This window comes from Danio rerio, chromosome 3 (assembly GCF_049306965.1).
Source record: "Danio rerio strain Tuebingen ecotype United States chromosome 3, GRCz12tu, whole genome shotgun sequence".
NCBI classification, from domain to species: Eukaryota; Metazoa; Chordata; class Actinopteri; order Cypriniformes; family Danionidae; genus Danio; species Danio rerio.
The window spans coordinates 2,176,282-2,187,500 of NC_133178.1; the positions used below are offsets into that span (position 1 = coordinate 2,176,282).

Consider the following 11,219-nt stretch of genomic DNA (forward strand, 5'->3'; position numbering starts at 1 on the left):
ACAGTAAATAATATTAGACTAGATATTCTTCAAGACACTTCTATACAGCTTAAAGTGACATTTAAAGGCTACACTAGGGTAATTAGGTTGACTAGGCAGGTTAGGGTAATTAGGCAAGTTATTGTATAACGATGGTTTGTTCTGTAGACTATTGAAAACAAATATAGCTTAAAGGGGCTAATAATTTTGACTCTAAAATGGTGTTCAAAAAATTAAAAACTGCTTTTATTCTAGCAAAAATAAAACAAATAAGACTTTCACCAGAAGAAAAAATATTATCAGACATACTGTGAAAATTTCCTGAATCTGTTCAACATAATTTGGAAAATATGTTAAAAAGAAGAAAAAATTCAAAGGGGGGGCGAAAAATTCTGACTTCAACTGTATATATATTATTTTTCTTTTCTAATATTAAGTAAAGACTATGTTCCTTGAAGACACTTTATAAATTTCCTTCTGTAAATACACCAAAACTTGTTTGATTACTAATATGAAGCAGTTCGTTTGTGGTGTCTGACCTCCAGCAGTTCAGTGCCCTCCCTCAGGCCGCAGGCCTCAGCGGTGGAGCCCTTCTTCACCGTTTGCACGAACACACCGCTGCGGTTTCCCCCAACTATAGTGATGTCCTGTGCCAGGCTGAGGCTTCTGGGGGACGAGGAGAGCGACACTGACCTGAGAAAAACACAACAGAAGAAAACACAACAGAAAAATTATGGTTACGCTTTATTTTGATGGTCCGTTTGTTGAATTCAGGTTGCATTGCATCTACATACAAAGTAGACTGTTAGGTTAGTGTAAGTTGACATGTACCTGAAAAGTTTCTTATAGTCAGTTAAATGTCTGTTGAAGGAGCAGAATCCGCAGATATTAAGCAGACAGTCGACTAATACTCAATACTAATACTAATACTCAGTGGGCAGTCTCACAATATCACTCCCGAGTGAGCACGCTTGGCGTGTGTGTGTATGTTTATACAGACAGCTTGTTATAGCCTCCCCACAAAATACAACACTGTGTATGGAAAGCACCGTCAATGTACCGTGATGCACCGAGATATCGAATTGAACTGAATCGATGGCATGATAATTGTAACCGAACCAAACTGTGAGACCAGTATAGGTTAACACCTCTATCAGCCAAGACTCTAAATGAATCGAAGCTGTTTATGAGCCTTCCTAAAGCACATGAACAGGTATTTTGTCAATAAATTCCCTGTTAGCCATTTAGCAAATGAAGCTACAGTCACAGGACAGAAAGAAGCCCTGCCCATGACGCAAATCCACGTCTATTGTGAAATAAATTTTAAGCACAAATGAAGCGAGTAAACTCAAAATGTTCACACGTCTATTGACGCGCGAATATTGAACATGTCTGGTGTGAACACAGCATAAAATCTAAAAATTCCAAAATAATTTTAAAAGATTCAGGCAGATAGATTAACTGCATTTGCAAAAATATAACTTTTTTGAGGGTCTTGATCTGAAAAAAAAAAGAGAAAGGTGAAGCTGCAGGCCCGGAGACCCAACTGCACGCTCAGACCTGCGCGCACAGACCTGCACTTCCAGACCTATTGTTTTCTCAGACAGTGCCACCTGCTGTTGGGTCTGGGGAAGCAGCAGGTACGGAGACCGAACTGCACGCTCAGACCAGCACTTTCTAGCAAGCAGCAACATCAGAAACGCCAGAATAAGGTTATTGATTATTTAAGCGATTCCTGAAAATGACCAAGTTTTATGGCATAAATCAATGTGTCGTAAAATATTACACTAAAAACAATTATTTCAGTGTTCGATTTGATCAAAATTAATGTCAAAAGATAGCATTAGTTTATGGTATTTACAGCTTGCTCTTATTATCGGTGTTATTGCACCATTTTGGGACACTTTTATAGCAATGTTTTCAGGCGAAATAAAAAACCTTAAAGTAAAAATGTTAAAATAACATGTATAATATATAATGCAATTATTGCTTGTAACATATTTTAGTGCTATGTAGGTCTACTGTACATCTGTATTATCTATCTGAAAGTGCTACCCAAGACAATAACAGTAACACAATAACAGTTTATCAATTATTAATAAGTCCTGTAATGATTACAAATACGTTTTTTTGGAAATCACAATATCAGTTATTCTGAATAGAATTTACAATATGAGCTCTCTTAGGTTAAAGCAAAAATAATTAGCTTGTGACTTGTGTATTTTTTCCCAGATTGCTATTACAATTCAAAAAGGGGGGCCAACACTAATGCAGTGCACCAAATGCTGCAGATATTTCCAGTTTTTTGCTCGAGAAATGAAAAATCTCCCCAACAAGAATGCAAAGCATTTATTTTATTTAATGTTATTTTCTACGTAAAAAATAATCAATACTCCAATTATTATTTTCACCATTTTTCTCTGCATTTTTTACAGCCTGATGACTTTTTTTTTAAATTACTCCTAATATTATAAATTATTGTATGTGAAGAAATTTATTGTATATGAAGATAATATTCATTTCCTCAACTCATTATGAAACAGTGATAAATCCTTAATGGTTTAAAAAAACAACAACAAATGTCTGAAAATATTAAAGTAACTGAATAATATCTATTTACAAATACAATTAATAAAAATACAACAGAATTAATGCATCAAATCAAAATCTAGTATGTTTAATATTTTGTATAATAATGTGTTCAATCATAGCGTAATATTTTATAGTAGACAAATAGTTTACAAGTTACAATTTATAAGCAGCTGAATTCAGGTTAGTCGATCTTTCAAACAGCAGGTGGCACTGTGAATGTCTGGAAGTGCAGGTCTAGCCGTCTGAGCGAGCAGGTTTGAGCGTGCGGTTTGGTCTCCGGGCCCTGCAGCTTCATAATGTTGCATTTTTCAGCTCTCCTTGAGTTAAACAGTTGAGTTTTACCATTTTTAACTCTATTCAGTTGATCTCCAGGATCTCTCTTAGCTTAGCTTAGCATAGATCATTGAATCAGATTAGACCATTAGCATCTCACTCAACAAACGACCAAAGAGTTTTGATTATGTTCCTATTTAAAGCTTGACTCTTCTGTAGATACGTTGTGTACTAAAACTGATTAAAAAATGTAAAGTTGCTATCTTCTATACTTTTAGTGTGGTGTACTAATGAAGGAATTTTACTTCCATATCATGGCTAAAGCAGGATCAATGATATCAAACAACACCTAAAAATGTTCATCTCCTCCAAAGCCTTCTGTTGTGTTCTGATGTGTTTTTTACGACTGCTGTAGCTGTGTAATAACTCTAATCATTCAGTGGAGTGATACTGAGCTGTAATGCACTCAAAACCTGCCGGAACAACTTTAGCTGACAATAACCAATCACCTTAGAGTGATCATCAGCCAATAAGAATCAAGTATTCAACAGCAACAGAGTATAAGAAGATTTATAGCATGTTATTTTGTCTGAGTAATACTGAAGATAAAGAGCTCTGACTCACTGCTCAGAATTATGGCAACTGAACTTTTTTCTACTTTGCAAAAAATGCTTTTCTTGCTTAGATTTTTTTGTCTTGTTTGTAGTCTAAATATCTAAAATTTCTTATATCAAGAAGCATTTTCTAGACAAGCAAAACATAGTCTTGTTTTGAGAAATAATGTGCCAATATTAAGTTAGTTTTTCCTTAAAACAAGCAAAATAATCTGCCAATGGGGTAAGCAAAATAATCTTGTTTTTTCTTTTGACGGAAGATTATATTGTTTACCCCATTGGCAGATTATTTTTCTTGTTTTAAGGAAACACTAACTTAATATTGGCATATTATTTCTCAAAACAAGACCAAGACCAATACCAATTTTTAGGTTTGGACTCGAAACAAGACAAAAAATCTAAGTAAGAAAAGCATTTTTTGCAGTATAATGCCTCTTTCCACTGCACACAACATTCTGACAAGATTGTGTGAATACGCCCCCTTGTGGCAGTCGCACAGAGTTTCAATTTTGTCATGCACCATGGGAGAGAAGTGGGAGAAGCTGATTCTCATGTCTGATAATCCGATTCAAAACTTTCGAGGGAATGTGGAGACAGCATTAAAAAAAATACTATTTTTAATACACATTTATGAATAGAAATATGTTATTTTTTAATATGGACTTTTTTTGATTCAAAAACTAACAAAATATAACAAAAAACTACTAAGAAACCTGATCTCGCGCACACAGACATGATTGGGCAACACTGGAATACATCACATCACATGATCACATATGGTTCAAATATGTCAACGGATCTGCAGTTCAAATCGGATCCAAATTTTGCAGAGATAATCAGAACTCAATACAACTCCCAGACTACCCTCCATTGGAAATGATTGACTTCCAGTCTGTTGCTTGCCGTGTGCATTGGAAAGGCGGTTTCAATAATTCAGGCCAGATTGAGACTAAAAGCTGAAATGAAGGTCTCGTACCGTGGAGAGGAGGACGAGGGTTTGACAGGGAGCATCGGGGTCACATTGATGACGTCTGGAGGAAAGAGCTGAGTCGGCAGAGAGCTCCAGGAACTCATCCGATAAGAATCTGTGTCCTCTACAACACACACAAGTCAAGACACGACCAGCTTTACTCTCATTCCTACATACATGAGGACATGCATATGAACCAAACGTCTCACTGCTGACATTAGCTACGTTTATATCCACCTATTTTTACGTGCATTTGGATAACTTTAGGATAAACCTTTTATTCGATAAGAAAAGATGTGCGTAAACTATGATGGAAACGATTTTACCAAACAAATTCCAGTATGTGCATTAAAAAAAGGTCACATGATTTTGTTATAGGTTCAGTGATCATGTGATGAACTTACACTTACATAAACTTAATTTGCATCTTTGGATGGAAACATAGCTAATGTTTATGGTGAAACATAAAACTCACCCCTCAGAAAAGACCTTTAAAATGACACTTGTTTGTTGTTTAATAATTTTTGATTTCACAATTTTTGTACAGTACAATTGTTTATTGCTTGTAGAGTATAATATTCATTCATTCATTCATTTTCTTTTGGCTTAGTCCCTTTATTAATCTGGGGTCGCCACAGCGGAATGAACCACCAACTTATCCAGTTTTACACAACGGATGCCCTTCCACTTGCAACCCATCTCTAGGAAATATCCCTACATACTCATACACTACGGACAATTGAGCCTACCCAATTGACCTGTACCGCATGTCTTTGGACTGTGGGGGAAACCGAAGCACCCGGAGGAAACCCACGCGAAGGCAGGGAGAACATGCAAACTCCACACAGAAACGCCAACTGACCCAGCTGAGGCTCAAACCAGCGACCTTCTTGCTGTGAGGCGACAGCACAGCACATTTGCCAATCGATATAATAAATGACTCCCACATGCTCAAAAAGACGCACTTTCCTTTCCTAAATAAATCACATTTTTTATAAATGTAAAATCCTCCCCAACTCCATGATCCACATATCAAATATTGGTTTGGTCTAAATATATTTTTTGAGGTTTCACAACACAATAGGTTGTTGGCAAATATATTGAGTGGATATGTTAGCAAATCTGACTTTGGAGTATCCTCAAACCTCACCGCACTTCACAAGGCTCTTATGTCTCATCATAAAGGGGCAAACAAAACTGACATTTAGCCTACAATCCTTGCACAACCTACACTTTTATCTGTTATCTCTCTCTTTCTGTAGTGCGCAATTTTAACGTGAGGTTTTGAAAACCAGATCTAAATTTGGCAGGAACAGTCGGGGTAGGAAGAAAATGGGGGGTCGGACAGCGGGTGAACAAAGGCTGAATCTACGGCGGGAGCAGTCGTGTGTGGCATAAAACCTGGCGGGAGCAAGATTAAAATTTCAGTCCCGTGAAGATCTCGATCTCAAGGCACTTTACAGACAAATAAATGTGCAGCAGTAAAAAATACATACAAGGATGAATGCACAAAAAGCTTATAACAATAATGTATAGAAACACACAAAATAATGATATTAGCAGGGCCAGACGGAATCTGCGGACGTGTTTTTGCTATTTCTGTGGAAAAGTTTGGTAAAAATCTGCGGATTTCTGCAGAATTATTTTGGGAGTATCGAGCAGAGTATGATAACTAACACCTTAATATATGAAATAAAAAGTAATAAATTACTGAATAAAAACTGAATAAATTCAGATTTACACATTTACTCATAAAATAAACTGAAATGATGATGGGCTAAAAATCTGCAGAAATCTGCGCGCGCAGATTCCGTGTGGGCCTAGATATTAGTAATAGATCTAAAAATCAAAAAACATTTTGAAGTGTTCTAGTAATTGTCTCCAACTGTATATTATTGTTGTTGCCTACCACACATGTTAGGACAGGTGTATGTTTGCTACACGGTATTATTTAACACAAACTGAAGGCAACTAAAACAAAGAAGAAACAAAACACGCACCTGCATTTGCCTCATTCTCATCACTTCTCCAAGAGTTCAGATCAAATCTGCAGAAACACACGGACAGAAGAGAATCAGAGCCTGGAATCACAAAACATCTTAAAGACGCCTGCACACTGGGATGACTTGTCTCTTATGCTTTCCTAAAGACTCCTGCACACCGGGACAACTCGTCTCTCATGCTTTCTGAAAGACTCTTGCTCACTGGAATAACTAGTCTCTTATGCCTACTGAAGGACTCCTGCACACCGGGATGACATGTCTTTCATGCTTTCCTAAAGACTCTTGCACACAGGGAAGACTCGTCTCTCATTCTTTCTGAAAGACTCCTGCACACCAAGACAATTTGTCTCTCATTCTTTCCTAAAGACTCCTGCACACCGCACGACTTGTCTCTTATTCTTTCTGAAAGACTCCTGCACACCGGGACGACTTGTCTCTCATTCTTTCCTAAAGACTCCTGCACACCGCACGACTTGTCTCTCATTCTTTCCTAAAGACTCCTGCACACCGCACGACTTGTCTCTCATTCTTTCTGAAAGACTCATGCACACCAGGACAATTTGTCTCTCATGCTTTCCTAAAGACTCCTGCACACCGGGACGACTTGTCTCTCATTCTTTCCTAAAGACTCCTGCACACCGGGACGACTTGTCTCTCATTCTTTCTGAAAGACTCCTGCACACCGGGACGACTTGTCTCTCATTCTTTCTGAAAGACTCATGCACACCAGGACAATTTGTCTCTCATGCTTTCCTAAAGACTCCTGCACACCGGGACGACTTGTCTCTCATTCTTTCCTAAAGACTCCTGCACACCGGGACGACTTATCTCTCATTCTTTCTGAAAGACTCCTGCACACCGGGACGACTTGTCTCTCATTCTTTCTGAAAGACTCCTGCACACCGGGACGACTTATCTCTCATTCTTTCCTAAAGACTCCTGCACACCGGGACGACTTGTCTCTCATTCTTTCTGAAAGACTCCTGCACACCGGGACGACTTGTCTCTCATTCTCTCTGAAAGACTCCTGCACACCGCACGACTTGTCTCTCATTCTTTCTGAAAGACTCCTGCACACCGCACGACTTGTCTCTCATTCTTTCTGAAAGACTGCTGCACACCGCACGACTTGTCTCTCATCCTTTCTGAAAGACTGCTGCACACCGCACGACTTGTCTCTCATTCTTTCTGAAAGACTCCTGCACACCGCACGACTTGTCTCTCATTCTTTCCTAAAGACTCCTGCACACTGCACGACTTGTCTCTCATTCTTTCTGAAAGACTCCTGCACACCGGGACGACTTGTCTCTCATTCTTTCTGAAAGACTCCTGCACACCGCACAACTTGTCTCTCATTCTTTCTGAAAGACTCCTGCACACCGGGACGACTTGTCTCTCATTCTTTCTGAAAGACTGCTGCACACCGCACGACTTGTCTCTCATCCTTTCTGAAAGACTGCTGCACACCGCACGACTTGTCTCTCATTCTTTCTGAAAGACTCCTGCACACCGCACGACTTGTCTCTCATTCTTTCTGAAAGACTGCTGCACACCGCACGACTTGTCTCTCATCCTTTCTGAAAGACTGCTGCACACCGCACGACTTGTCTCTCATTCTTTCTGAAAGACTCCTGCACACCGCACGACTTGTCTCTCATTCTTTCCTAAAGACTCCTGCACACCGCACGACTTGTCTCTCATTCTTTCTGAAAGACTCCTGTACACCGGGACAACTTGTCTCTCATGCTTACCTAAAGACTCCTGTACACCGCACGACTTGTCTCTGAAGCTTTCTGAAAGACTCCTGCACACAGAGATGACTTGTCTCTGAAGCTTTCTGAAAGACTCCTGCAGACTGACTTATCTCTCATGCTTTCTGAAAGACTCCTGCACACAGAGATGACTTGTCTCTGAAGCTTTCTGAAAGACTCCTGCACACCGAGATGACTTGTCTCTGAAGCTTTCTGAAAGACTCCTGCAGACTGACTTATCTCTCATGCTTTCTGAAAGACTCCTGCAGACTGACTTATCTCTCATGCTTTCTGAAAGACTCCTGCAACTTTAACTAAGACAACTTGCCTTTCATGCTTACCAAAAAACACCGGGCTGACATGACTCTCATGCTTTCCTAAAGACTCCTGCACACCAGGCTGACTTGTCTTTTTCTTAAAGACTCCATCACACCAGGACGACTTGTTTCTTATGTTTTCCAAAAGACTTCCTAAAGATTCCCAAGTGATGGTGGATTTTGGTGGAGCATCTTAAAACTCTTCTCTAGTTTCACTTTCTGAGTTCTAAGCAGAACTCTTATTGGTCAGATCAAATGTTTTGTGATGGAGAGTTAAAGATGTTTGACTTACTCATCTTTTGCTCTGCGGTGGATGGAGTTTGCACAGGGAGGAAAGGGAAAAGTGGACAATCTGTTGATGTCCTTCTCTGCGTTACACTCCTGCACACACACACACACACATACGATCACCACTGCATCATAGTGAATTTATCATTTATATTATGAACATATAAGTCTCATTCACCGGTGAGAGCAGGTTCTCCTCTGAGTTGGAGCCACAGGAGTCTGTAACAAACACACAACTGTGATTCTTAGAGTACACACACATTTAACCTATTAACATTCATCCGTTCAGCTTCAACATATGATAAGAGTGCTGTTATTCAGCATCACTCAATACAGCTTCAGTTCTCATCTGATCTAATAGCGTGGACAAATCAATAAGATCATATTAAACACACAACACAAACACTCACCTTCAGACTGATCACAGATCTGAGCTTGAGACTGCAGAAACACAACAACAACATGAGAAAACAAACGTGTATGTGTGTCTGTATGTGTGGATATGTGTGTGTTTATGTGTGTATGTGTTTGTGTCTGCATGTGTGTGTGTGTGTGTGAACTTTGACCTTTAGATGAGCTCTGACTGGGAGTGGACTGGGACTGAGCTCGACTGAACAGCACAGCCCGAAACACTGATCCTCACTGAATAATGACAGGTGAGACTACACACAAACACACGCACAAACACACAATGTAAATGAACGTGCAGTACATTACAGTTCATTACAGCATAATAACAGTAAAAGTGTAGTAAAATAATGTGTAATAACAATAGAACAGTACTGATCTTATTCTGCACATGAAGAATAAGGTCAATAATGTAGTATGCAGTATGTAGTGTGTAGTGTATTCGTCATACGCAGTGTAGGCAGGGTGTGCTCGGCTCTCTCCACTCTCGGTCTAGTGTAGTGTGTAGTGTGCAGTGTGTAGTGTACACAGACATACGCAGTGCAGGCAGGGTGTGCTCGGCTCTCTCCACTCTCGGTCTAGTGTAGTGTGTAGTGTGCAGGGTGTAGTGTACACAGACGTACGCAGTGTAGGCAGGGTGTGTTCGGCTCTCTCCACTCTCGGTCTAGTGTAGTGTGCAGGGTGTAGTGTACACAGACGTACGCAGTGTAGGCAGGGTGTGCTCGGCTCTCTCCACTCTCGGTCTAGTGTAGTGTGTAGTGTGCAGTGTGTAGTGTACACAGACGTACGCAGTGTAGGCAGGGTGTGCTCGGCTCTCTCCACTCTCGGTCTAGTGTAGTGTGTAGTGTGCAGGGTGTAGTGTACACAGACGTACGCAGTGTAGGCAGGGTGTGCTCGGCTCTCTCCACTCTCGGTCTAGTGTAGTGTGTAGTGTGTAGTGTGCAGGGTGTAGTGTATACAGACGTACGCAGTGAAGGCAGGGTGTGCTCGGCTCTCTCCACTCTCGGTCTAGTGTAGTGTGTAGTGTGTAGTGTGCAGGGTGTAGTGTATATAGACGTACACAGTGTAGGCAGGGTGTGCTCGACTCTCTCCACTCTCGGTCTAGTGTAGTGTGCAGGGTGTAGTGTATATAGACGTACACAGTGTAGGCAGGGTGTGCTCGACTCTCTCCACTCTCGGTCTAGTGTAGTGTGTAGTGTGTAGTGTGCAGGGTGTAGTGTATATAGACGTACACAGTGTAGGCAGGGTATGCTCGGCTCTCTCCACTCTCGGTCTAGTGTAGTGTGTAGTGTGCAGTGTGTAGTGTACACAGACGTACGCAGTGTAGGCAGGGTATGCTCGGCTCTCTCCACTCTCGGTCTAGTGTAGTGTGCAGGGTGTAGTGTACACAGACGTACGCAGTGTAGGCAGGGTGTGCTCGGCTCTCTCCACTCTCGGTCTAGTGTAGTGTGTAGTGTGCAGTGTGTAGTGTACACAGACGTACGCAGTGTAGGCAGGGTGTGCTCGGCTCTCTCCACTCTCGGTCCAGTGTAGTGTGTAGTGTGCAGGGTTTAGTGTACACAGACGTACGCAGTGTAGGCAGGGTGTGCTCGGCTCTCTCCACTCTCGGTCTAGTGTAGTGTGTAGTGTGCAGGGTGTAGTGTATACAGACGTACGCAGTGCAGGCAGGGTGTGCTCGGCTCTCTCCACCTCTCGGTCTAGTGTAGTGTGTAGTGTGTAGTGTGCAGGGTGTAGTGTACACAGACGTACGCAGTGCAGGCAGGGTGTGCTCGACTCTCTCCACTCTCGGTCTAGTGTAGTGTGTAGTGTGCAGGGTGTAGTGTATACAGACGTACGCAGTGTAGGCAGGGTGTGCTCGGCTCTCTCCACTCTCGGTGTAGTGTAGTGTGTAGTGTGCAGGGTGTAGTGTACACAGACGTACGCAGTGTAGGCAGGGTGTGCTCGGCTCTCTCCACTCTCGGTCTAGTGTAGTGTGTAGTGTGCAGGGTGTAGTGTATACAGATGTACGCAGTGCAGGCAGGGTG

The 11,219-nt window shown here is 41.3% G+C and overlaps 1 protein-coding gene across 3 annotated transcripts in view; it reads right to left on the reverse strand.

Annotated features, from left to right (window-relative positions):
• The window catches only part of zmp:0000000896, a 58,924-nt gene that overhangs the window by 16,740 nt on the left and 30,965 nt on the right, over positions 1 to 11,219 (reverse strand). For all 3 annotated transcript variants that reach the window (XM_073943834.1, XM_073943835.1, XM_073943833.1), the window contains exons 10-16: positions 9,354 to 9,449; positions 9,198 to 9,228; positions 8,966 to 9,006; positions 8,792 to 8,880; positions 6,429 to 6,475; positions 4,435 to 4,552; positions 519 to 672 (exon numbers count right to left, since the gene is read on the reverse strand). In XM_073943834.1, coding sequence (XP_073799935.1) covers positions 519 to 672; positions 4,435 to 4,552; positions 6,429 to 6,475; positions 8,792 to 8,880; positions 8,966 to 9,006; positions 9,198 to 9,228; positions 9,354 to 9,449 — 576 coding nt within the window. The remainder of the gene's footprint in view (positions 1 to 518; positions 673 to 4,434; positions 4,553 to 6,428; positions 6,476 to 8,791; positions 8,881 to 8,965; positions 9,007 to 9,197; positions 9,229 to 9,353; positions 9,450 to 11,219) is intronic.